General features: G+C 50.4%; 1 protein-coding gene and 1 long non-coding RNA gene across 7 annotated transcripts; both read left to right on the top strand.

Moving 5' to 3' along the window:
- The first annotated feature begins 1,338 nt into the window (after positions 1 to 1,338).
- On the top strand, positions 1,339 to 27,309 carry PNPLA4 (patatin like phospholipase domain containing 4). Of its 6 annotated transcripts, XM_032330626.1 has the most exons (8): positions 1,339 to 1,403; positions 2,573 to 2,757; positions 5,809 to 6,006; positions 6,348 to 6,442; positions 6,609 to 6,744; positions 17,106 to 17,171; positions 26,174 to 26,326; positions 27,029 to 27,309. In XM_032330626.1, the coding sequence occupies exons 3-8, from the start codon at positions 5,995 to 5,997 to the stop codon at positions 27,158 to 27,160; spliced, it is 594 nt and encodes a 197-aa protein (XP_032186517.1). In that variant the 5' UTR covers positions 1,339 to 1,403; positions 2,573 to 2,757; positions 5,809 to 5,994; the 3' UTR covers positions 27,161 to 27,309. The 6 variants fall into 6 exon arrangements, with proteins under 6 accessions (XP_032186517.1, XP_032186515.1, XP_032186521.1 ...); XM_032330624.1 differs by lacking the exon at positions 5,809 to 6,006; XM_032330630.1 differs by lacking the exon at positions 5,809 to 6,006 and having other exon boundaries at positions 2,573 to 2,879.
- LOC116582832 lies at positions 2,886 to 4,623 on the top strand. The gene is made up of 2 exons (XR_004282527.1): positions 2,886 to 3,269; positions 3,524 to 4,623. It is a non-coding gene; the product is annotated as an uncharacterized LOC116582832 (long non-coding RNA).

The raw sequence follows: 27,309 nt of genomic DNA, 5'->3' as shown, positions 1-27,309 counted from the left end.
CCCGCATCTCCGTGAGCCCCAGCAGGCCACCCGCTAGCAGGGGCCTTCCCAGACTTGACAAGCATGGCCAGCCCCGGGGTGGGGGGCTCTGCTGACACGCAGATTGTGCACCAGGAGCTCAGCTAGGAGACCTCCGATGGGTCCTTTCTGGGAAGCGTCCTGGAGGGTGGTCTCAGGCGAGGACCACCTTGTGCCCCGGAGTGCCAGAACCAAGCGCTTGTCCTTCTGCATTTCCCCCAAGGACAGCTTGCCCTGCCTCGCCCTCGATTCTCAGGGCGGTCAAGAACTCGCCCAGGAGCTGGGCCGTGCTGAGGCATGACGGGTTCGCCAGCATCAAGGGTGTCAGCGCAGGACACAAGGTCTCCCTGAGTCCTCGCGTGCAGGTGGGCCCGGGCATCCCAAACAGGGGACAGAAAAAGCCCCTCGTGCAGGCTGGGCGGGGGCCTGCCCTCCTCTGGCTCTCGGCAGGCAGGCCCCGGGGGCACGGCTGTTTCTGCTCCGCGGCCGCAGAGGAAGCCGGTCCTGCAGCCAGGGGCCCCGGGCATCCTCCAAGCAGGAGTCTGCAGCTCCTCCGGGCGCGCATATTAGGACCGGACAGGGCAGCTGGCCGACGGGGCAGGTCGGCGGGCCGGGCCACCGCGTCCAGCTGTCCTGAGTCTACCCCGAGCTCGAGGACTGACCGACAGCAACGATGCCCGCATCCCACGGGGCACACATGTCCCCCGAGAAACTCAGAGAGGTCAGGCAGGCTGCCCGGGGTCACCCAGCCTCAGGAGTCCAGGGCGGACGCCGCCGGAAGCCCACGTGCGAGCCTTCCCGAAACGCTTAGGTAAAAACCAGCCCGAGGCGCGGAAAACGCCAGGAGACCGACTGCCCGCGTCCTGGCACGTGGACGCCGCCCTCGCGGCCAGCTGGACCGCCCCCAGAGTGAGGAAAACAAGGGGAGAACCACTTCCGGGGCACAGACGCCAGCAAGGACAAGCGCTTCCGGGGCGCCGCCAACGAGGGTCGTTCGGGGCGAGCAACCTCGCAAGTGACAGGCCCGCCCGCAGGTGCCGCTAAGACGCGCGGGCGCACGAATGCGCATCGCTGCGTATCCAATACAGCAGGACGCGAGATGACACTGGTGCCCATTACCCGCGCCCCGGACGCCGGGGTCAAGCGTCCGAATGTGCGGCGCCATCTTGAGCCCGGTGGCTTAAATGCGGTGGGCGTCGGCTTGATGACGTCGCAGTCCCGCGCCGCTAGGCCCGCCCCGACCCTGTTCCGCGAGACCTTCCTGGGCAGGCCCTCCGCGAGCGTAGGGCAGCTCTGATTGGCGGAGCCTTGTTGAGTGACGGCGCGGCTCCGCCTTCCGGGTTAGGGGGGGCCTTTCAACATGGAGGTGCCTCAGAGATGCATTGGTAGGGCGGAGCGCTGGGCGGGCGCGGGGCGGGCTCTGGTCCGCAGAGGTCTCTCCCGGAGGTGGGCGGGCCGGAGCCGTTCTGCGGCCCCCGGGCTGGTGCGGCGGCGACCCCCGCCCCCCCCACCAGGTCCCCAGTTCCCCAGAGTGATGCGGGGCCTGCGCGTGCTGCCGCCTGGACGCTGAGCGCCCCCACTCCAGTCCACTCTGCCCAAACGAAACCCAAACCGGGGCTCGGCTACTCCCGAGCCCAACGAACGTCTTAAGGCCCCCGGACTCCAGGCCCGGCTGAGCGCCCCGGCGTGGGGGAGGGGTGGGGGCGAGACCCCGGGGGGGGGGGCAGGTGAGCCGCTCTGCGGCTGCGCGATGGCGTGCACCTGTGCCCTTTGGGCCCACGGAGCCTCCGGGAAAACACTTGCATCGTTTAACTGATCACGAGTGGGCGCCTGCCGCGAATAACCTGCCTCGGGGCCTTCCAATGCCCTTGCCGGCCGTGACCTCTGTCTGTCTCGAGAACCGGGGCATCATTGTTGTGTGTTCCTTTGGGTTGGGGTTTGGGGGTCCTTCACTATCCACACGGGTGCCTGCAACGCGAGCGTGGGGCCAGGGAGGCAGGGGCTTCTGAGATGCGGTGATGCACTCGCCGCGAGCTCGCGTGTTTGCAACTCGCTACTTTGTTTGCAACTCGCTACTTTGTTTGCAACTCGCTACTGTGTAGCGAATCCACCTTCCCAAGAGTAGCCGTCCCCCAAGAAGTTCAAAAAACCTCATCAACAACAACAAAAACACCAGAGGCCCTGCCACATGTAACCTAGTGATCGGTTTCTCGCCAGGTGCATCAAATAGCAGATTTGCACAGTCTATGTAATGAGGACATAGGGCACTGCCCTTTTTTAAAATTAATACAGCTGTATTAGGCCAAGATGAGAGGGTTTAAAAAAAAAAGTTTCCTTGAACATGTTGATATTGAATGAGATTTTCACGGACGGTACTGTGTTGAGCACAAAACATTTGTATTAAAACGAAATCTTGGAAGGATGAGGCATGAGACAACACAGCATGTGCAATAAACTGTACGGACTGACAGCCTTTTCTGTTTGTTTGTTTTTGTTTGGGGGATTTTTAATTTTTAATTTTTATTTTTATTTTTATTTATTTTTTTTTTTGCAGCTAGAATGAAGCACATCAACTTGTCCTTTGCAGCATGCGGATTCCTGGGCATTTACCACTTGGGGGCAGCATCTGCACTTTGTAGACACGGCCAGAAGCTCCTGAAGGCTGTCAAGGCCTTTGCAGGGGCTTCTGCGGGATCCTTGGTGGCTACCGTCCTGCTGACCGCACCAGAAAAAATCGAGGTAATGAACTTGTAACCGGGCTGCATTCCTCACCAGCAAACTAACACCCGGACACCGACATGAAGGCTACCCCCACCAAGTGAGCTGCAGAGAAATAATCCTTTGCCTGGCTAACACAAAAGGTTAAGAGTTTTCTTTCAAAAATTAATCATTATGCACCTGTCTCTTGGATTTGGGAAAGATTATTTCTGAAATGAGACAAGGAAATAAAATGCCCCCCCCCCCCGCCCACCTTGGGTGTCTTAAGGTCCCAGCTCTCTGTTTCGTTCAAGCAAAGGATATGTCTTCTTTATCTCACCATGAGAACAACCAGCCCTGTTTTCAAGACCCGGAACACAGGGCCGATAATGCTTTGTTCCTTCCCATTTACAAACAGGTGTCTAAAGGAAAATGTGGACCAAGAATTTCTATTCATCAGAATGATGTAGAGATTTTACTTTTCATTCTCCCGGTTAAAAACCTGTGAATTCTAAGCAGTCTATCCAGAAGTAATGAAAATTAACCTTCATTAGGTATTCCACTGAATGCCATCTATGTTGTAAAAATGCTTTCTGCTTCTAGACAGCAGTCCTGCATTTGCTGACTGGGAGAACGGTCTTCGTCTAGAGGTGCCGAAAATCCTATTCACTCGTGACTTACACACTCTAGTGGCTCTGAACAACAACTCAATAACGAACACGTGTGTGCCCAAGCATAAATTTAAGTCCCATTTAAAATGTCAAAACTACAAAACTTGAAACCTCAGACTCTTGTTCTCATCACCTAGGATGAGCTGCTTACGTAGGAAACACTGGATTTGAAGCCAGTCCTACAAGAACCCACTTGGGTTTTCTTCCTGTCTCTGCACGTTGCGTTCTGGGAAACCAGAGAACGGATGCGGTGCCGTACAGATCGCACAGAACGAGAACCTGAAGGCAGTGAAGGTAGACATAAGGTGTGAACACAACCCCCCCACCCCCAAGCTAGCAGGACCATAGGAGCTGGATTTGCAAGCTAGTTCCTTTCCAGAACTCTTGAGGCCAGGAACACCGAAGGGGTTGTGTTCTCCTTCTCAGTGCCATCTTTCCTTGACGTGGGGCAAATTCTCAGATTTGCAATTGAACAGATTTGGTTTTCAATCTTCAGATTTAGAACTGTATTAAGTGTGATTTACAAGTAACGTGACTCAGAAATACTGCCACGATATAGCCACTTAACTGAAAATCTGTGGTGTTCAGACACAGATGGTTCCTTTGGATCTGAGACTTGATATCATATTCAAGCCAGATTACCTGTTCTTGTATCTTTTTTCAGTGAATCCGAGACCCTGCTGTACTGTCTAGCTGTGTGGGTGAGATTGGGTGGGCTCTTGGGTGCGTAAAGGAGCAGGACGTACGGGGTGCTCACACTGGAAGGTATGAAATGATTCTGCGTCTTTACCTGCACGATCCTCATTTCTCCTTTGTCAAAATAAATTTTCAGCCCATTGACTTAAGTTTATTTTATTTCTTTTGTTGTTAGCATCTGAAATACACCATTGCTTTGAGTTTTTTTAGCAAACTGTTTTCTACTTACTCACATCCGTGTTAGCTCAGCTCTTGCGGATGGTTCCTCGAGCTTTGCGGTGTTGTGACAAATACGTGAGTAATTAATCTAGTTCTGAGTTTATGCATGTGTAATTAAGAGGAGCACCTGATGCCGGATGTATTTTGGGAGGCAGGCAAATTTAGACGTCCGTATGGAACAGCTCAGTGCTGCCGGCCTTTTCTCAGCCCATAATCTGCAAGGCACAGTGTGAGATATACAGCAGAGAGCACAAAGATAAGTAAGTCCGTTGCTTAATCAGGTTCCAGTGCGGTCAGGGGATTGTGTGTGTGTGTGTGTGTGTGTGTGTGTGTGTGTAAGTAAAATTAATACAAGAAAGTACATTAAGTGGGCAGTCTGGCCTGGTAGAAGGAGCACACATCTTGGGGGCAGCGTCCCGACAGCAGCCCTGTGTCCACTCACGACCAGAAACCACCACCTCACAAACACAAATCCGGCTGTCTTACTCCCCCTCCCCTCCCCTGCCACCCACAGGGATCTGTCTGGACTTAGGACAGGATCCAGACTTCTTGGGCTGCCTCCCGGGAGCCCCTGCGACTTGGTTCTCCAGTGGCTCGCTGACTTTCAGGCCAGTGGCCCTTGCTGGCTCGTGCTCCCAGCTGCCCCTGCCAGTCTTCCTCATCTGCCCCCATCTTCAATCCCGCTCCTCCTCACATGGTAGGTCTTACCCTAGCTGTCTCCCTGCAGGGAAGCCTTGGCTGACGCCCACTGTGTAGTATCTCTCTTGCTCTTTACAATGAATGACCACGAACTCCGTGGCTTAAAACAACACACAATTATCGTCTTAGATTTCTGGAGGTCATAGTTCTGGAAGGGTCTCCCTGGGCTAAAACTAAATTTTCAGCCAGGCAGTGCTCCCCCTGGGGGCTCCGGAGGAGAATCTGTTTCCTTGCCCTTTATGGTTTCTGCCGGCAGCCTGCATGCCTACGCTCGTGGCCTTTCCTTCAGTCTTTAAGCCTGAAGCGCAGCATCTTCCCGTCTCCGTCTCTGGCTGTGACACTCGAGCCTCCCTCTTTCACTTACGGGGGTCCTTGCGATGACCCCGGCTTGCCTGGATAAGCCAGAATAACCTCCCCGTCTCAAAATCTTTCACTTCTGCAACATCCCTTTGGTCCTGTAAGGAAACCGTCACAGGATCCAGAGACTAGAATGTAGCCATCGTTGCGGGAGGAGGGGCTTGATTCGGCTTATTGCACTTGCACAGCGCTCTCCTCCTGTCCTAGGATCTACACACGAGGCAGTCCTCGGTCTCATGGGGGCAGGACCTCTTGGTACTTCATTGCACCCGAGCCCCAGTGCCGAGGGCGCAGTACAGGTTGTGTCGTGCGGGAGTTAATAAAGGAAAGAGAGGCCTGGATTCAGAGCCTGACTCTGGACGAGTTTTGATGAGCTGCTGGGAAAGATGTTTAATCTTCCCAGGCCTTGGTCTTCTGACTCGTCAAGTGGGGTATTATATCCACCTCCCAGGGTCACAAGAGCTTCCAGAATCTGCATCAGGGAGTCCCAGCACAGTACGCGCCCACCTTCCTCACCACTCGGAGGCTCCCAATACCCAAGACCGATCATCGTCACGACTCCTCTCTTGGTCACCGCCATCGTCCTTAGTAATCAGAACTGTTGCAATCAGACTGTGTCAGAGGTCACAGAATTGCCATGGGAGAGGGGGTCAGTTGTGCTGAAGACATGTACTAAATGAGAATCAGAACTGAGCCGTCAAGAATTTCCCAGATGTGGGCAAAGCCCTTAGAGGTGGTTTAAAAAGAAAGGGGGGAAAAAAACTGGATTTGGGAGCCGCATAGCTTGCCGGGGGACTAAGCATAGTGGGGTGCGGACGGGTCGGGTGGGGCTCACGCAGCTGTGAAGGAAAGGGGCGCCGAAGGCTGAGTGTTGGGTTTAGAAGATGTGGGGTCCAGGCGCCTTGTGGGATGGCCAGAGAATTCTGGAAAAAGAAGGAATTTTCTCTTTCTCTACAAATCATAGGTTCACGTATTTGTTTTCTTTCTCAGGAATGTAATGAATTTACCTACGAGTTTGCCGAAGAAACCCGAAGGCAGTCTTTTGGGGCGGTGACACCCGGCTACGATTTCATGGCCCGACTGAGGTACATACATGAATATAGACCATTTCCCTCAAAGCGCGTGCGGACAGACGGCTGAGGACACTCTGTGTAAACTGCGGCACGCTCGGGGCAACGTTCCCCTTCTAAAATATTTACAAGGCGTTCAATAATTCAAGGTGAGTAACGCAGGCCACTTTTTCTCCTTTAGAAGCGGAATGGAGCGGATTCTCCCTTCCAACGCTCATGAGCTGGCCCACAGCCGCCTGCACGTATCCATCACCAACACCAAAACCAGAGAAAATTACCTGGTGTCCAGCTTTCGCTCCAGAGAGGACCTCATTAAGGTAACACAGCCGCATCTCACGGCTGAGGGATTCAGCAAGGACTTAACTCCTTCCCCCAGGCCATGGGCATCACCGTGTTCTTCAGAAGGAAGGTTTCCTATCACGCCTGCGACACGATGAGGGCTCGATCAGTGATAGGGGTGGTGAGTGGCTTAACCGGCGTCCCTCAGAGGCCACCTCGGAGGCCCCGGAGACGTCCCGTACTGGGTCCCTGCTTTCCCCGTGATTGCCGTTCACCCACGAGCCCCTGGGAGGCGGGTCGCGCGTGCAGCGGGGAGCACAGTGGTACTCAGTGCCTTGCAGGACGTCGCCGGGATCTCCCCGTTCCTGGAAGACTTCGTTCCTGTGCGGGCTTACTCAGTCCTGCGCAGGCCGTCTGTGCATCGGGGAGGGCGGCTGTGACTCCTGCCCTTTTACTGCTTTCTTCTTTTAAAGAGAGGATACGGGTGCAGAGATTTTACGTGACGGTATGACCAGGGTCATACCGACCGGCTGTGGGAGGCATTCTGGACCCTGGGTCTCCTGGCGTCCCCATCTGACGTTCCGTTTCGTCTTCCCATTCCGTGTTCATGCTTTTTCTACCCGGACACATTGGAAAGTTGCTCGGTTGCGAATTTATCATCTCTAGGAAATACTTTGGCTGCAGTTGCAAATAACAGTGTGCTTGCTAAGGTAATACATCAAATATTTGTAAATTGGAAAGAGTGCACTTTTCTTACAAAAGCCGGGCCGTTTTTTCTCTGTTTTCCCTTTGGTGGGAGTCACGGCCGGCTTCACAGCATGTGAAGAATGCATGTTTGGACACAGCGGTGGGCGATGGATTGAGGCTAAGTGGGGAAACTTCTGCCCGAATTACGTGATAAACGCATTGATTTTTACTGTCGAGTCTAACGGTTGGAGTTCCACCGTGTGAATGATGTAACCTGAAATGCTGAACTGACAAGTCAAATCACTTTGTGACTTCATAGATTAGAATATTTTTACTCGGTGTGCTGACTAAGCCACTCTTGCACTTACAAATGAACAGTCTCTCCATCGCAGAAAATAGGCACTTTGCGAATCCGGTACAGGTGTGCAAGCTGTAACCCTCCTGACTTACCGTCACCATTCATGTGCTGTGTTATTTACTGCCTTACGTACTCGGTGTTTATCGCCAGTCTTTCCTCGCATGAGTGTAAGCTCCCAGCGGGCAGCGGTTGCTCTGTTTTGTCCATTGTGACAGCCCTCGTGCCTGACAATGGGAATGGGTAGGTAGATGAACTGAGCTGGCATCTGTGACAGTGGCCTCCCTGGGAACAAACGAAGGGGTGCCTGGGTGGCTTGGCGGATAAAGCATCCAACTCTTTTTTTTTTTTTTTAAGATTTTATTTTTTTAATCTGAGAGAGACAGCAGAGAGCATGAGCAGAGACAGGGAGAAGCAGGCTCCCCACTGAGCAGGGAGCCCGATGCGGGGCTTGATCCCAGGACCCTGAGACCATGACCTGAGCCAAAGGCAGTCCCTTAACCAACTCAGCCATCCAGGAACCTGTAGCATCCAACTCTTGATCATGGCTGTGAGTTCAGGCCCGGCACTGGGATCCACAATGGAGGTGCAACCTACTAAAAAAAAGAGAAGAAAGAAAAAGAAGGAAGCAACCGGATCCTACATGTTGAGGGATCTTTACAAAATGACTGAGCTGGTCAGTGGCCCGGCTGCGACCACCAACGAGCTGTCCAGCGTTCTGCTCGGTGACATCCCGTGCTGGATCTACTAGCTCACTCTCACTTCCTCTCATATGACAATGTGCTTGGCTGAATCATGGCCTCCAGAGATGTCCACTCCGTAATCTCCGGCACCCGTGGACATGCCACCTCCCACGGCAAAAAGCATTTTGTAGACATGATCGAGGTAAAGATCCTGAAATGGTGAGATGGCCCTGGATTATCCGGGTGGGTCCAAATAAATCTGTAAGTCCTTGGAAATGGAGATCGTTCCTGGATGCCAGGCACGTTTGCGGTTCCCAGCTCTCGGGCTGGTAGAGCACAGAGGTAGTGGGCGCTGTGGGCCGTCCCCTCTGACGGCCAGCAAGGCAAAGGGGACTTAAGTGCCCCAGCAGGAAGCACTGTCCCCTACAGCCTCCCAGAGGGAGTGCAGGCCTGCCGATACCTGGGTCGTAGCTGCACGAGACATTCTGATCTCGAGACTATGTAGTAAGAGATTTGTGTTTGTTATTTTGAGCCTCTAAGTTTGTAGTAATTTGTTACAGCAGCAATAGCAAACTACTGCAGTAAGTAAACATGATTTTTTTTTTTGCAATTTCCTTTGTTTTGGATAATAACTATTCAGAGAATTGGTGTAATTACTTGAGTTCACTGAACGGAAGAGAAACGGTTGACACAAATGTGTAATATCTTGTAAGGAGAATAATTGAATAATTAACATTTATCCTAGGTTATACAAGAAGCATTTTAAACATTGAGCAGAATGCGCTAACCTTTTTCAGAACTAGAAACTGGAAGGATGGACGGATCCTTGACGGCAGGCAGTGGCTAGGACATGTCGGAGACCCGTCCCAGGAATACGAAGAAGCAGTTAGTTCCACAGTAAGACCGGGTGGGGACTGCGAGGAGACGGCACAGAGAGGAAAGAGAGCAGACGCCCTCGTGGCGGGGACATCGTGCGCTTCTGTGCTCGGGGCAGCGAGGAGGCCAGTGGCGGATGGCCAGTGAGGAGCCACGCGGCAGGCCGGCCGTGCTGACCGCCTCGGGCAGCGGGGAGGGTCCGGAGCAAGCCGCCTGCCGGCCCTTCGCTCCCTCCCTCTGGGGGAGACGGGAGCCCCGGAGCCGAGCGGGGAAGCAGCACCACGGTGCACACTTGGGTCTCCTGGCAGCTTTGCACACCTGGCCCTCAGCACACAGCCTTGGGTGTCCTTCCCAGTGTTCGGAGATTCTGGAGGTGAGAGAGACAAACGCCGACACAGGCCAAGAGACGGAGGCGAAAACCAGAGGGTAGAGGACGGCCAGTGTCCGTTGGCCGCTGGTGAAGGAGCCGGGAGTACTGAGTACTACGGATTCCAACCAGCAAGTTGCATTTTATTCCCGTTTTATCATTAACTTGTTTATTCCCTTTCTAACTAGTGTTTTTATTTTCTTCTTAACGCTGGGCTCTTCACTACCCACCAGGTGACGACCACCTTTAATTCTAAATGGGGTATCTCTATATGTTAAACTGTGTGCGCATGTATATATGTGTACGTGTGTCCAGTCCTTTGTGTGTGCACGTGTGCGCGTGGGTGGTCTCCTGCACTACTGCGTGTTTTATGTGCGTCTCTCAGTATGGCATCTAGGTCTGTCACTTGCTGACAGTGCCCTCCAGCGCGAATGATGTTCAAGCCGCAGTTTTCCCAGCTGTGAGATGGACGTAATAGCCCAGCCTGTGTTACCAGGGAGAACAATGAATAAAGCAAGCAGAAGCGCGTTTCTGGCTGTTGGTCACAGCCCGTATTCAGCAAATAGGAAACAGGTCAGGTACTAAGCCACACGCGTGACTGGTCGGCATGCCGGTGTGAGCCGGTCATGAGATGTCAAGTGTGCCAGCCGGCTCTCTGCGGAGCGGGAGTCAGCCTTTCCTGCCCAAGTGGTTCTCCTGCCCCTTCCTTATCCTCTGTGCTCATGACTAGTGTGCTGACCTACCTGTGCAATATCTCGGGAAATGGATCATTACCTAGTTTTACCACCTTTTGGTATAGGATTTTGCATCCCTTGACCACTGGCTTCCTTTTATAAATGTGCTCTTGTGTGAGGACTCCCACTTAAATTGTATCAACTTTGCTTATTTTTGCATAAAAGGTCAATCTTTCCTCTGATATCTGCAATGATCGCTGAATATTCTCTTAGAACTTGTGTTGACCAATTATGTGGTCCAAAGATCTTTCTGTCTTGGGAGGACATGGTGAGAAGCAGGCTGTCTGCAGGCATGGAATGTGCTGGCACCGTGACCTTGGACGTCCTAGCGTCTAGCAACACGAAGAATCAGTCCCTGTTGTTTGGAAGCCACGTGTCTGTGTTTTGCAGCAGCAGCCCAGAGGGACTAAGACAGAAAAGTGACACTGAGATGTGGGGGCGCTGTGAAGCGGGTAGCGGACAGAGGCTGGGAGAGGCGCGTGCTGGAAAGAGCCCACGACGCCGTGAGGGGACCTTGAGAGGCGCGTGTGCAGAGGACTTGCACAAGAGAGACGTGAGCTGCAGAGACGGCCTCGTCTTCTCAGGGACTCCCGAAGGGCCCATGAGCGGAATGGCGGTAGGACTGGGGGTCGTGAGGTCTCCGACAGAAACAAGGACGTGGTCCTGGACACTGGACTAAAGGCCCTCCCTCCTGTGGGGGATCCGTGAAGGCTTCCAGTGTTTTCTGGAAGATGGAACCTGCGAGAGATAAAAATGGGTATTTGACAAGGCTGCAGTCTAAGCAGAGTGTTGAAGATGCTGCCTGGCGTCTCTTGCCTGCTTGTGTGAAATGCAAGAAGCGAGAAAGGCCTTCGAGGTGGAATCTCTTATCAAAAGCAAGGTCGAGCTGAAAGACTTGGCCCGTTCTCAGCCTGTCCTTCCAGAACAGGGACTGCGTCTTCAGAACGGAGCTGGAAGGGGCGGCCCACGGCCACGTGATGAGGAGGCAGCCGGCCACCCAGGCAGAAGCCACAGTGACTGTCCAAGACGATGGAAGTATGACCCATGAGCCACTGCAGACGTCCTCAGGGCTGCCCCTCTCCGGAGAAGCCCAGAGTACAAGGACGACTAGAGACACACGCTCTCCACTCACCGGACAACCCTCCTCTGCTCGGAGCCATGGGCGTGGAGACCCCAGACACGAGGAAAGCTCCGGGGAGCTTCTGGCAGGACACTCAGAGGTGGGGCACCTCCCCCGCCCAGCAGAGCATCCGGGGCAGGACCCGCCGCCATGGGCCTGCAGGGCCGCACGGCACACCAAGGAGGATTATCGTCTGAAGGTCGAAGGGCATTTGCCCCCTTGCACTTCAGACCTGCTCTGAATGTGTCACCTCCTTCTGCTTCCCTAGTTCTCCCTTTTGGAAGGGGAATGTCTATCCTGTGCCTCCTCACCGCTGATTTTAGAAGCAGAGAACACGGGGATCTCACAGGCTCACAGCGGGAAAGAGCCCACGATGCCGCTCACAGCGGGAGAGCAGATTGCCTCCGCATGGAGGGTACCTCGGGGCTCGCCGGGGTTGACTGAGATGACATTTCAGGGAGACTTGGAACTTTAAACGTTGAGTTGCTGCTAGAACAAATGAAGACCTTTTGGGGGCTGTTGGGAGGGATTGAATGGATTTTGCACAAAAGGAGGACATGAATTCGGGGGGCCAGGAGTGGAATGCTATGTTTTGAATGTTTCTATCACCAAAGTGTGGGTTGAACCTAACCCCCACGAGATGGTATTAGCAGGTCGGGCCTTTGGGAGATGACTAGGTTACGAGGACAGAACGCTCACGAACGGGAAGAGCGTCCTTACCTTATAAAGAGATCCCAGAGAGCATTCTTGCCCCTTCGGTCACAAGAGGACACAGTGAAGAAGATGGGAAGTGGGCTCTCACCAGACACCAGACCTGCTGAGGCTGGGTTCTTGGGCTCTACCGTCCCCAGAACTGTGGTGTTGTTTATAAGTCCCGCAGTTTATAGTATTTTGTTAGAGCAGCCTGGATAAGACTGAGACCGTCAGGGCTGGTAGCGGTGGTGTTTCTGCCCCATTCTCTCCCACTACAAGGCAGGCATGTGGTCTTCACATATTATTTTGTCCAGAATTTACTTCTGTCAAGTTCGCCCCTGCTCCCCTGTTGTGACTGAGCCAAGAAAGGGAGAATCATGTGATCTGGCTACCACACAAGGAGGAGATGAACCCCCAACCCCGGAGAATCCCTTTATATACTTAGACCGGAGCCCCCAAGAGGCCCCCACTCCTGCAAAGGCCTCACTTTTTGTTCTTCTCAACCAGAGAGACTCATTTTGGTACCGCACTTTTTTCGGGGGAGGGGAGTGAGTTGAGGGGCGGATGAAAATAGTGTTCCCTTGGAGGATGAAGTCCGCTGATCATTTATGGCTGTGGGTCGGTTGTTTTTGACAGATGAGTACCAAATCGAGGCCCCATTTTGCAGAGGCAATGGTGCTTTGGTGATGGAAGAGCTTAGCCCTTGTGTTGCGTGGAGTGTGATTGGATCATTGGTACAACGTCTTCGTTCCTTGGTCTCTTGGGGATCGTTGCCAGAACTTCTCCATCCCTTGGTCTCTTGGGGATCGTTGGCACAACTTCTCCATCCCTTGGTCTCTTGGGGATCGTTGGCACAACTTCTCCGTCCCTTGGTTTCTTTGTAAATTGGAATCCACGCTGTGCCATCTATCCCACAGTCTGAGGCAGAGATCACGTCCATGGAAGTGCTTCCTCAGGTCCTTTGAGTACCTACCAGCTCAGGGACCCTGGCTCTTCTGACTCTTTTCCTGTGTGCCATGGGTCTGTGTCAAGTCCTTTCCTTGCGAGCCCCTTTACACATTATCCCCTGATGTCTGCGCTATTTGTCTTCGCAAGGAAAGATGCGATCAGGAAATCCAAACACATTTTAATATTAGCCTTCATCCAAGTGTGATTAGGGAGGTAAATCCTTTGTTTATAAGAAACTCGTAAGTCACTTGCACAGCTGAGCAGAAATTATGTTGAAATTATCTGTGCCGTGGAGCGCTGGTGCCGGCCACTTGTCTGAATTAGGATCAGTCACTGAGTTCTTCAGGTTTCAAGCTGATAGACATGAGTGGTCTGAGCTGGTCTTTTCACCCAAGTGAAAGCTCACTGATCTGTATTCCCAGAAAGGCTTTTCCCCCGTGTCCCCCTTAAGAAGAACAACTCTGTCTCCGTTGCTAGGATGTTCTAGATTTCTGCGCACATAGCGAGAATGCTCTGATAGCAAGATCTTCTCCCATGGAGCCTTCTAAAGGTGAAGTAAGGCCTGAATTTAAGATGGTCCTTTTCTTGAGAAGACCGGGGAAGATAAATTTGAATCATCTTTGCATTTCAACTACGCCAGCAGGTTCTGAATAAACAGCCAGATCCTCATTAAACTCCACCGCAAACTTCAGGCATAAACGGAACTTGTGGGGAATTTATTCTCCGAGGAAGCCAGGCCACATAATTTTCTAAACACCCCTTTTCTATAAAATGTGAAATGAAAAGAGCTCGTCAGAACGTGGATTGCATATGCACTTGGCAACGTTGACACAGTTGCTGCAGGAGGTGACTGACTTATCTTCATCATTGTGTATTTAGTAAGAAGGAGACAGCAAATCCATGCATCGCTTAAGGCGCGGGGCCCTGGGACGGGCCGTCAATGGCCAGACTCCAGTTTCTGCCTCAGGGTTGTTAGCTACGGCACCCCTGATGTTGGGGTCCTCTGCTTCTCTGTGGTGGGTGTCCTGTGCACTACAGCATGTGTAGAAGGATCTGTGGGCTCTCCCCACTGGACGCCAGTAGTACCTACCACCCTCCCAACACACACACACACACACACACACACACACACACACACACGTGACATACAGTACTGTCTCCAGACATCGCTAAATGAAGACACTCCCTCCCTTTGCTAAGAACCTCTGCTCTCCAGGGCCTGAGACTGAGAAAACTGTCCCTGGAAAAACAACGCGGTAAGACACAGCAGAAGGACACGTGTACGCCTCCCGCCTAAGAATATGAGCGCTTGTCTCTTTCCTTAGCAAATCCTCTTTGCTTGCCATAAAATGGCCAGAAGCGGACCGCACAGGAATAAGAAAAGCCACTTTGTTCTTACCTGTGGAAGCTAATTTTCCCACCAAACATAGTTTGACCCACAAACCAGCAGCGTATGTAAAGGCAAGGGAGGGATGGCAGAGTAAATACATTGATTGAGAGGAACGGCAGGCATTTTCCCATTGGGTGAGCTCTTCCTACCAGCGAGGACGGGAACTGTTCTTATCTGTAGGAAAGTAATTGAATAGTATTTTTCAACCAAATGCCGCAAAAGTGTTCCAAGCATTAACTTCTGAACTTCACATTATACTCTGACACGGGGTGGGGGAGGAAATACACATAATTCTGATTCTAATGGTAGTGATTTTTTTTTTTTTTTGCAGGGCAGATATAATTATGCAGCATAATGAAATAAATCACTATGCTTACAGAGCACCTTCGGTTCTTTAAAGAGCGTTAAGTAGTGCCATTTCCCAATACGCGCGCGATCCACAAACTGTGTCCGTTATTGCCACAGTGCGATGGGGCGTTTTGCCAAATAACGTCATTAAGTGGCCACAGTGTGCCCGCAAAACATACCGAGGGTCTGTAATTGTTTTTTGAAAGGAGTAACCAATGGCTGGCAGAGCCAGATTTAGTCAGGGCGAAAGCAGGACCCGCACGCTGAATGGCCTTTCTCTGAAAAGCACCCAACTGCTGATGCTTTGGAACTCAGGAGGTTGGCGTCTGTCCTGTCGTCCCCTGTGGGCTTGGGAGGCACTGTCCCGCCAAGGCAGAGCGCGCGCCCACTCCTGCTTTGCTGCTTTGCACGCTGGGCCACTCATGCCGAGAGGAATGCCTCACGATGGGCCTGTCTCTGCAGACCGTGCACCCATCTCACGCAAGGTTGCCCTGGTGCTTTGGTTTGATGCCCTGCGTTCCACATCCCGCAGTCCTTGATACCTGGCTTTTCTTTCTGCACTAACTAGGTAGCTCTTCCGGCACCCAGCAGCAGCCTGGGACCACGGAGGTGCATGACCCGTGTCATTCCCTCCCCCCATTCCTGCTGGAGTCCTTCCGTTGTGCTAGGGTACCAGTGAATTTGCGACCACACAAATCTGAGGCCCTACATGCTTCTGGGCCCCCTGGCAGGAGCCCGGTGCTGTGAGGCCCTCTTTGTCTGTCCTCGACGTGCCCCCAACCACATGGGAAAAGCCTCATTTCTCCTGCGGGTCAGACTGGCGGGGAAGTACCAGAGGGGGAGGGGAGATGACAACGGCCATCAGTCAAGGATCAGCCCTGGGAAGGGCTGACTGACCGTGCAGGAGACACACAGCCTTTCCCTTCAGCAGCTTTGGGCGGCGAGGAGCCAGCAGGAGCCGTTGCATAGCTAGGGAATCCTGGGCCAGCTTGCAGGACAGGATGGAGGCCCGAGTGGGCTTCAGCTGTGGCAGGTGACAACCCAGAGGACATTTCCCATAGAAAGCGCATGTTGCGGGCAACCAGATCTTTTGTTTACTCACAGTTCAGAATAAATTGACCTTTGGGAGTTAACCTCAGAAAACATACCTACGATACCGTTTCTTTGGAGGAAATGGCCTCTGAGTGCTCAACAATTCTACATACTTGATTTACACATCAGTTTTGGGGCCATAACCCGTTTCTGAATACTATATGCCCCGCCCCCAAATCACATGAAATCCTTCACAATGAACAGCCATACCATCGTCGCTTACTAGCTGGAAGATTATAGCTTAAATGTTCAGTGTCTACTGCTTCGTCTTTCCAAACTGAACAGTACAGATCTGGAAACTATACTGGAAAATAAAACACGTACATGTCAAAGGTTCCCAATGCCCAGCTTCTTCCGTTGGAAGAAATGGTAATATTTTCAAGGGCAACCTTTTTTGACTTTCCCAAAGGAAGATAAAAGATAATTCGGTCCGTACCTGCCACTGCCTCATTACGTCTCCAGACCGTGTTGTTAGCCCACGAAATGTCTCGCTCCCCTTAACAACATCCTGTGACAAATTAGAACACCCCCACGCCGCAGGCTGGTCTCTGCTGTGAAAACCAGAGTGGTCCGCTCCTCGGAAAAATACGAGTGCCCCTGACTTTCTTGGTTTTTTTTTTTTTTTTTTTTTTTAAGTAAACTCTGCTACTAGTGTGGGCCCCAAACTCATGAGCCCAAGACAAAGACTCAGGCTGTACGGACTGAGCCAGCCGGGACCACACGGGTGCGATGTTAGAATGATTTTTAGTCTGAGCTCACGCGCTGTGACTAGCTCATGAGGACTTACTCAAGAACGGAGCCTTACCCGGAGTTTACTGTGGGAGGGACTCCGTTGTCTGTAATTCAAAGCCCGATCTTCCTCACGTGAAGCCCGCGGAGCTTAGAACATTGAACTGTCCGTGTCCCTCCAAGGTCATCTCAGATACGGAACGTGCCGTCTTCCAGTTCAGTGTCCTGTGTGCCCTGGAGATACACGGAACTCACGTCATGTCTTCCCGGATGATCTGTTTTTTTAAAATTCCACATTTTAGAGTCAATCTATCAAATCTGTTGGATGCATGCGAATGCCAACATTTATGAGGTGTTTCTTTATTTTGTTCACGTAGGTGCTGTTGGCCAGTAGCTTCGTGCCCATTTACGCGGGACTGAAACCGGTGGAGTACAGAGGGCAGGTGACGGTCGCTCGTAACCGGTGAATTACCCGTGACTCCTGCAGTCACAGGTTTCCTTCAGGGGATCCGATGTTATGATGATTCTGGTAGTTCCAGATCAGCTTATATGATTTTTTTTCATAATACTTTTGTTTGCAACAGGAAAAAAAAATCAAGTACAGGGGCCTTGGGACATTAGAGTCAGGATGTCGAGATTCAGAATGATCAGGGAGCTTCTCTTTTAATTTGATTAAAAGCTTCATTCCTTGTTCTAAAAAAAAGACTGAAAGACTTAAAAAAAAAAAAATTAAGTCCCATTCAGCGCTCCTTCTGTTAGCAGAACTGCGCTGTCAGGTGGGAAGAGGCATCAGGGCCCCCCATATCCTACCCACCCGACCAAACTGGAGCCCTGTCCCCTCGGTCCGCCACACAGGAGCCCCACACTGGGGAGCAACCCCCTCCCCTGCCAGGCCCGTCACTTACCCAGGCGCTTGTCAGACGGTCTGCGCTGCCCCTGACAGCCGGAGCGGGTCTGCGGAGGGGAGGGGAGAGGTGAGCGCCCACCGGCTCACTCCCCGCAATCTGCTCCTGCTCAGCACTATGGGGAGGGGGTTTCTTTTCATTGTTTAAAAAGATTTCAGTTATTTATTTGAGAGAGAAGGACAGAAGGAGAGAGAGAGAGCGCATAAACAGGAGTCGGGGGGACGGGCAGAGGGAGAAGCAGAGTCCCTGCAGAGCAGGGGCCCGATGTGATGTGGGGCTCCTCCCCAGGTCCCTGGGATCATGACCCAAGCCCAAGGCAGCCACGCCCCCGACTGAACCCCCAGGCACCTCAAGGGAAGGTATTTTAGCAGCTCGTTTATGGTCCTACCTGCCCGTCTCCAGCACAGGAACCCACCCTATAATCAGACACGCTATCATGTAACACGGCCAGAGATACAATTTTATAATGAAATACACTATCTCCTTACAATGAAATACACTATCTGCACGTGCCAGAGATACATGTTTGTAATCAAACACAGTATCATTTTAACACTTATAAGGGTTAAGTGTTTATAGTCACATACACCATCTCCTTGACACATACCAGAAATAATTTATAATTATTTTATAATTGATAATTATTTTACAATTATTTCATAATCAAATGCACTATCAACTTAGCACATCACAGAGATCTGTATTTCTAATCAAATACAGCATCTATTTAACACATACCAAAGATACATATTGTAGAGTTAAATACAGTATCTTTCCTTAGATTTTATTTATTTTTGAGAAAGAGAGAGCCTGCATGAGCAAGGGAAGAAAGAGGAGAAGCAGACTCCCCACTGAGCAGAGAGCCCGATGCAGGGCTCTGTCCCAGGACCCTGAGATCATGATCTGAGCCGAAGGCAGAAGCTTAACCCACTGAGACCCCGGGGTGCCCTCAAATACAGTTACCAATTTAACACCCAAGATCAGGCACATACTTGTGGGAGAATAAAGGCCACGCGTTTTATTGGTTTCATGATGTATGTAATATGTACTTAGTCTCTAGTGGGTACATGAAAAACGCTTGCTATCCGTCATTCATTCATTCGTCCGTTCACGCACTCCCTCTGAGGGCCCAGCACGGTAGCCGCACGGAAGGAAGCACGTGTACGGATCTCTCACCTTGCGTGACTGGGAACCTGTGTGGGTTCTGATCTCGCGAGTCCTCATGGTTTTCTTTCTTGGAGCTCTCCTGGGCTTTCTAGTCCTCTGCTCCCTGCTCAATGGTGGGCCCCAGTTGCTCTGCCCCAGGACGGCTGTCTCAAGGGACGGGGCAGGAGAGCGAGGGACAGAGACATTAAGTAACTGGGAAGGCCATGGACATACTAAGAGGCAGAGGCTAAGTGTGACCGTTACTGTGACTCGAACTCTGTTGATTAGCAGTATGCATACGGTACGTACAGAAGGCTCAAGCCCTCTCGGTGACTGGTTAGAAACAAAAGATACATTTTTTTAAGAGCAACATAAAATGATTTAAACTTCAGCGCATGAAAGCAGGAGACCCAGTTCCCAAGGAGCGTGGGCTATGTTGTCATCTAAAATTTTGTTTGGAAGGTATTGGACGTTACATAATTAATTGACTTAAAGTACATTAGCCTTTTCTTTCTTGCTATAAGAATAAAAATTCATATTTACTTTTAGCTGTAAATTTTGAACACAGATACCATCAAAATCAACTCTATCTTAGGAACGTTAATTTTATAATGATCTGAAATGTCATCGTTTTACTTCAGAGCTTCAATTTATAATAACAATGACAGAAATGGCTCCCGGGGCAACCATGGTAAGGTGTTTTAGAGATGATGCATTATGAAAGGGGGTTGCGGGAGTCCAATCAGGAGAGCTGCCAGTGTGATCAAGGACTCAGAGGTGGTGACTGGGCAGGGAGGATGTCCATTCAGCACGTGACGATAACCAGGTGGGAACTTCAGAGAGGGAGGAAGGAGTCGAGGGGACGGCACAGCCGAGTCCCAGACACTGTCCCTGAGACCATGCTCAACACTTGCCCGTTGAAGTATTGGTAAGAGTGTCACGAAGCAGGTGCAGGTGGGAGAGGCTTCTATTTTTCTGCACTATCAACTTTTCTTTCCTTCCTTACAACGGAGTCACAGCTCTTTGCTGGACCTGGAGGACTGTGCTTAACAGCCACATTTCCTGGCTTCCCTTATCACCAGCTGTGGCTATACATCTAAGTGCAGGCCAGACAGATAAGCTGAATTACAGAGGGACCTAACTTTGTTTACTTCCTGCTGCCTGGAACCTTGATGCAATGACTGGAACCATTGCAGCTGTTGTGGATCATGAGGTCGGAGAAATCACCGCCTGGAGATGGACACAGAGTGAGCGAGAAAGGCCCTAAATGATTTGGGGAGGCCACCTGTAGCACACCACCGTGCATTTTCTCTTTCCCAGAAAAGGAAGTAAAACTTGTGCTGTGACTGGTTGTTGTCAGCGGCAACAGAAGGGATTACTCCCTGGTATCTAAAGATGAGGATATGCAGATGCAGAGATGTTCGGTTACTTCCCCGAGGCCACCTAGCTACTAAGGGGGCAGCCTTCCCAGGAGGATCCCCAACCACTGTGTCTCTGCCGTCCGTGCCTCTTGCCCCAGTAGGCGTCGTGTGCCCCTCCATCGCCCTCGGCTTATCTCCCTCCATCCCCGTTCCTGCTTCTTCGGTTTGTGAGCTGATGACTAGCAGTGGTTAAAAGGGTCAGCTGTTCTCAGCTGCGTTTCCCCTTACGTGACTGAGCGCTTGGACATGACTGTGGAAGCCCAGCCGCAGCTCTGCAGCAGGGGATGCGGCCTCCAGGCCGGGAAAAGGATGGAGACCAGCGCCGAGGCCCCTGACCTTGGGCAGGAGGACAAGGTCTTGCTGATGACCCGCATCTGTGCATAGTAGACACATGATAACTACTTAATTTTGTTGCCTTCTGACAGCGTGCGGTTTTCCTTGGTGGTTTACTGATGTCCACCAAGAGGAAAGGGCATGTAGCCAAGGACGGACAGTGCCCTCAGAGATCTCGTCCATTGACGCAGACCCCAAACAACAGGGCAGCCTCGCTCTGTGCTCATCTTGGACTCTCCATCAGCCTGACAGCCTCCCATGGTGTTAGAGGGTTTCTAGGCCAAGTTATTTTCCACAACTGTTCCATTTTCAAGGAAATGGGACGTGTGCTTTAAACACAGTGTCCTGCTGTGGGTGTGAGCTCTTCCTAGGATTTAAATTACAGAAAAATTTCCATCAGGCTGAAAACATCTCTCGAGTTCCAGGTTTTAAAGTTTTTGTGGAACTCGGGTCTTGAATGGGGTGTTTGCTGAGGTGGTTTCTCAGAAGCAAGGGAGGTTGTGCCCACAGTGAGGGCAAAGGGAACGGACGACTTGCACTGGGGCCGTCGTCGAGGCTTGGGACACAGAGCAGTGCCCGTGTGGCAGAGTCCAAGAAGGCCACATGCAGACTCTGCTCCTGCCGGCCCCAAGCAACACACCTGGGAGAAACTACGTATTGAACATCGTGGATTTCATTAATATGTATCTGTGGACCAAATGTTCATATTTTAAAAATCAATTATTAATCACTTAAAAGTGTCATACTTTTGTTAACACTGAGGATTCGCTTGACTAACAGTCTATTTCCTTCCAAACCTGTCCACCAGCTGTTTGAAGTGGAATGACCTCGATTTCCTTTAACCTAATTTTTTTAAAAAAATAACTCCTCATAGGAACGCCTGGGTGGCTCAGTCGGTTAAGCATCTGTCTTTGGCTCAGGCCGTGATCCCAGCATCCTGGGATCGAGCCCCAGTTCAGGGTCCCTACTCCGCAGGGAGTCTGATTCTCGCTCTGCTTGCCCCTCTCCTAGTTTGAGAGCGCTCTCGCTCTCTCTCTAAAATAAATAAACAAAATCATAAAAAACAACAACAAAAAAGTTCTTGTAGCTTTTCCTGGCTTCATCTTTTAAGAGCATTTTCAAAACCTTATTTATGGTAGGGAGTCATTTACAGCTGAATACACGGAGAATGCACACACACTGAAGGTCAGACTTGTGTTTTTTACTAATGACGTTTCTATCCGTACGTATGGCCTCCGGACATGCATGCTGTCAGGCCACGTCTTCACAGGTTCTTGCCATCAGTTTGGAACACAAATGAGCATTTTCAAGAGGAGCTCTGGACTAGCAAGTTGTTTTGTTTCTAAGAGATGGCACTGTGACTGACAAGTGACTAAAATGTCAGAATAACAGAATAAGAGCATCTCTAGAGCTGACAGATGCACATCTTAAGAAAAGCTTCAGAATTCTGGGGGGTTTTGTTGTTTGTTCGTTGTCTGAAATAGAATTCAGGGAATATTTTGACTTATATGAAGAAAATTTAACATTGACTTCTTCTGGTCTATTGAGCATTTTTCATGGGCTACGGCTTATTAACTCTTTCATTTTTTGACATTTGTGGGAAGGAGAGCTGTGGCATAGTCTACGTCACTGTGTATTTGTATAAAATCGTTACTACAGACCTTAGGCTTCTATTTCTTTATGATTAGACATTTCCCACGGGTAGGTGCCTCAGTCCCCTCAAAGGCGTGGTCACCAGCCACCAGGCGGGATGGAAATCTGCACATCAATTCCCAGTTCATCGGAAAGAGAAGACCTTACTTTTCAGCAACATTCTGAAATTTTTTGCATGGTCCTTTTGAAAAAACACATTATTAGTCTTCCAGGGAATATTTTTGATGTAACACTCCGTGTTTTCTCAAAATTGGATGTCCCCATCTTTTAACTAAAAAATGAAAAGCTCCAAAATTAACACAATGTACCAGTAATCTTTAGTAAAATAGTAGCAGGGTGGTTCCACCTCTTCCGAAATTTCTTATTTATTTTCAGCCGTCTCCCTTTTCTTGAGGAAAGTTCGTCGGTCTCTCCTTCCCACTTGTGTTTCTTTACTTCATATGGGAGATTCTGACCTATGTTGCGGAGACCAGGCCTCTCCTCGTTTCCGTCTCTCCTCACGGCCTCCATTCTGAGACGCAAGGACCGAGCATGTTCTCTTGGACATAACGATTCTTCCTCTGTGTCACACAAGATCAGACAGGCCTGCAAATGCAGAGTGATTCGTCAGGACTTAGTTGCTGCCCCCGCAGGAAACGGTTCTGATCTCCGGGGCTGTTTTATCGTGTGCGAGAAGGAAGCATGCAAGTGAGGGGACCAGCCGCACACCTCCCGCGTGCCTACTCCGCAGGACGGCGGGGCACAGAATTTCTGGAAGGCGCCGGCGAGGAGATACTCGCGGCACGGTGGGGCAGGCAGGCTCTGCTGCCCCGGGCGCTCAGCTTTGCTGTTGCCGGGGGAAAGCAGCAACAGCAAAACGTAAACTACAGGGCGTGTCTGTATGCCAATAAAACTTTATTTACAAAAGCACGCTAGCAGCAACCTAGCGTGACGAACCCTGCAAGCCTCCGTCTCCTCCCCTGTAAGACGGGAAAACTGAGGATACGAGCATGACCTACCCATCTTCCGGCATTCTCGAAGATAAACCAAGTCATACAGGGGGTTGGTTTCCTAAACCGTGAGGCCCTGTGCCATGGCACTTCCAGTAATTCTAGCTTTCAACATCGCGTTCATTCTCCTGACAAAGAATTCTGAACTCACTTGCTTTCTGAACAAAACACCTGAACACAGTTCAGCCCTGCATCCCGTCTTGCTCACGAACATCCGTATCTCATCTGTGTCCACATCAGATGTGCTGAAGTCCTTGCAGAATGAATTCACAGGCCCTTAGAAGAGAGATGTGCCTTCCTTAGCTTTTCCCCTTTAGTTATGGACCAAGAATTGTCTGAGTTTATGAATCTCGGGGCATGTTCCTCATCTGTTCGGGAGCACATCCGTGTGTCAGGCAAACTTGGACACGTCCTGCCACGTCATAACCTGCCCTGTGTGGATGGGACAGTTACCTCTGTGCCTTTAGAAGTGGTACTAAGACATCACGGGAAGCACCAGCACAGTTTGCTTCTCTCCCCAAAGAAGATTCCGGAATCACAGAAGCTCATGGCGGTAGTTACCACCTTACGGAATGCTTCCCACAAGAGGGGAAAGGCTGAAGGGACTTGCAGAAACCTGTGGCAAACTGCCCACGAATTCACGGACAGCAGCATGTAAGTGCAGGCTTGTAAACCAGAGCACGCTAGATATAGAAGATCCCCACTTTTAATTTGGGGGTGAGGAACGTTTCCTGCTGTAACCGTTGTTTCTAGAGATGCTGCTAGAATCCGCATGCCTGCAGGAATGCGTGGTTTTGGGAACAATACAGCTCCTGAGAGTGTAAATCAGGAACCCAGTCCAGAGCTCTTGGAGAACCTGAGCTGGTACCGAGGACGGTTCTAGCGGAGCTGGTAATACTGCAAATCTAATCAAGACATGGGATAAGCTATACGTTTTCCACCATCATTTATCCAATCAGAATAAGCTAACGAGAGTGAGGAAAATTTGGAGAACTAATTTTCAGTTCCCGGAGCCAGCAGTCATTAGCCCTGTGGTAAATGAGAGCATTCTGCACCCTGATGAGCCTCCCTTCCCTTCAGTTGAGCGCGTCAGATGAGCTCATATGACACACCGCACATATTTCTAATTTCGCTTGATGAAAACTACCCAGACTTTTCGATCACTGGTGATATAGTCTATTGAAAATATGAACGATGATTTTGGAAGGTTTTTTTTTCTTCCCCTCCCCCTCTCTAGCAATGAACAAATGCCAGAAATCCGTATCCATGCCCAAAGCAATCAGAAAAACAAACGGAGGCTTTGGGACCAGGAGGCACGGAAGCAGAATTTGGGGGGCTCCTCACTGCAAATCTCCCTTATTTTGAACTGTGTTTTTAAGCATATGTAGACACAAACACATGGGAACACGGGTGTGTTGAACACACACACACACACGAATGTGTCTATATGAGACATAGAACGTAATTACATGGTGATGTCTGTTATGTTCTGTTAGAAAGAGCGACAATATGCAAGTTACACAGGTTGGTGTATTATAATCCACTCTACTTCTGTTTTCTCCGACACCAAAATGCACGCCCCCCAAATTTTCAACATGCTTTCCCTTTTCATGGATCTACTTTTATTCCCTCTGGCGGGGCGGAGGGGGAAGTTAGTGGCTGGGCGAAGCCATTGTGAACTGTACAGGGACTGATCATTCACTAGCTTTACCGATAAAAAGGAGTAAAACAGACACACACACACACACACACACACACACACAGATACCTTAGAACAAAACAAATGTATGTCTTAGCAAGTTCAGGGCATTTTGTATTAACTCGTTTCTCCTAGCACTGCCTTTGTGCTGAACAGAACAGCTTGGGTTTTCCTACGTCGCATTCCAAATGTTCAGGGGAAATAGCGTAGCAGAATCCTCCACTCAAGGTTCTGTTCAAAGGGGTTTTCAACCGTTATCAGACTGTGTTTTTTCCCTGTCAACTGAAGGTTATTTCCATCACAGATACAACCTGGAGAATTTGTACTTCTGTTGTGTGTGTCTGCGTGTCTCTTGTTAGACCCGATGATGTCAATGCTGTCCATTCACTTGCTATGAAATGGGTAGCATAAGGATTTCTGTTTCTTTGTCCTTTTTCCTAACATAGTTATCCAGGAGCTTCTAGAAGCTTTTCTTACCTGCTCTGCCTATCTGTCCCCTTTGGATTGGGGTCTGAAAACACAGAACCTCTTCGGAGTTCAATAGCGTTTGTTGTTTCGTTTTGTTTTGTTATAAATGTCATACTTCCCATTGTTTCTGGCTTTGAAACCTCCTGTCTTGAAGACGGGTGCCACTTTAGAAATAGAAGGATTTCTGGTTGCTCAGCTTGCCTTTAAGTTTGCGACAGGAAATGCCAGTTTCTACTGCCAGTAATAAACCCAGAATGTCCTGTGATGGTGGATGGTCTACGCAGTACCAGCTGTGAAGGTGGCTTTCCATGTTGACTTAATGATGCACCCCAAGCTTATTCCATGGCTTCTTGTGTTATGCACTGTTATAAACATTTAGGTACTCCTTATGGACAATAATCCAGCTAAAGCTTTTAAACAACTAGAGAAGTGGTGCCTGGGGGGCTCAGTCTGCCTTCGGCTCAGGTCCTGATCCCTGAGTCCTGGATCAAGTCCCACATCAGGGTCCCTGGCCACGGGGGAGTCGGCCTCACCCACTGCCCCTGCTTCCATCTTTCTGTCTCTCATGAATAAATAAAATGTTTTACAAAATTAATAAGCAGCTGGAGAGGCTTCCCGATTCTGTGAGGTTCTCATTATATAGGTAAATGGTATGTGTGCATGGACTTGTACAGAAATCAGCCATCTGATGGGTGATGATTGGGGTAATTTAAGAGCATTTCCAGGGCACGGATTCGATGAGAAGGAAGTTTCCCTGTTGGAAAGTCTGTGCTCCTCTTCGTAGGAGCCGTGACGTTGGCGTGCGCTGACGAGGGGTCTTTGTTTCCACAGACGTGGGCGGATGGAGGCCTCACGAACAGCCTGCCCATCCTTCCCGTCGGCCGGACGGTGACCATCTCCCCCTTCAGCGGACGCCTGGACATCTCCCCACAGGACAAAGGACAGCTGGACCTCTACGTGACTCTCGCCAATCAGGACGTCACGGTGAGCCCGAGACACCATGACATTTGCAGATAATCGCCTAAAAACTGCCACGCGCTTCCGAAATTGATAATTTCATATGCCAGTGGCATCTTCTCGGCCATAGTTTCTTACTAGTCGACAACACAGGTCATGTCACCCATGCCCATGGGCCTGGGGAACCTACGCACTGTGAGTGCACAAGCCTTTCACTCTGTATTATCTGTTTGGGGAAAGTTCTGTTTTTCTTCTCTTCTTCAGGACAGAGAACATACGGCAGGTTTTAGTGCAATTTTAAATCAGCTCATTTGTTTAAAAATGATTGTTAAGTGTGGCAAAATATGGGACAAAAGCTTTGGAGCTCAACTGAATAACTTGGGTAAAATATGGGCTCCCTCCCCTCCACTCCCAGTGGTTGTGGACAGGAGGCGATGTTACGGGTAGGGGACATGGGTGGTTGTCTCCTCTGGGGGTGCTGCTGGCATCCGGTACAGAGGGGTGAGCGCTACGAGTCAGCACGCAGCCCCCACAACAGCCAAGTGTCTGGCCCCAAACATCCTCACTGCCGGGGCTGAGAAACCCGCAGCTCGTCTAGGGCTAAAGTTAGACCTTTAAAGTTCCATTTTCTCCAACTGATTTTCTAAAGCCACGATTTGTATCTACGGTAAGAAATCGTCAGTGCCGTTAACCTGTGCTGTCTTCTACCTTCAATCTGTTCTCTTCTAGCTGTCCGTGGCAAACCTGGTGAGGCTTAACCAAGCCCTCTTCCCACCATGCAAGAGGAAAATGGAATCCCTGTATCAACTTGGCTTTGATGACGCCATTAGGTTTCTCCTCAAAGAAAATTGGTTTGAATAGAATGCATAGGAGTTTATAATGCAGAGAAGACTGCATACTCGTCTGTTTGTTTTTTTTTAATTTTTGTCCACATCGTTGTTGATGGAGGTTTCTAATGAAATCATTAAAAAAAACAAAACAAAACAAAAAACAAAAAAAACACAAACCTA

Source organism: Mustela erminea, chromosome X (genome assembly GCF_009829155.1).
Source record: "Mustela erminea isolate mMusErm1 chromosome X, mMusErm1.Pri, whole genome shotgun sequence".
Taxonomy (NCBI): domain Eukaryota; kingdom Metazoa; phylum Chordata; class Mammalia; order Carnivora; family Mustelidae; genus Mustela; species Mustela erminea.
The sequence above is the reverse complement of the archived record's forward strand: the minus strand, read 5'-3'. Positions and strand labels throughout refer to the sequence as shown.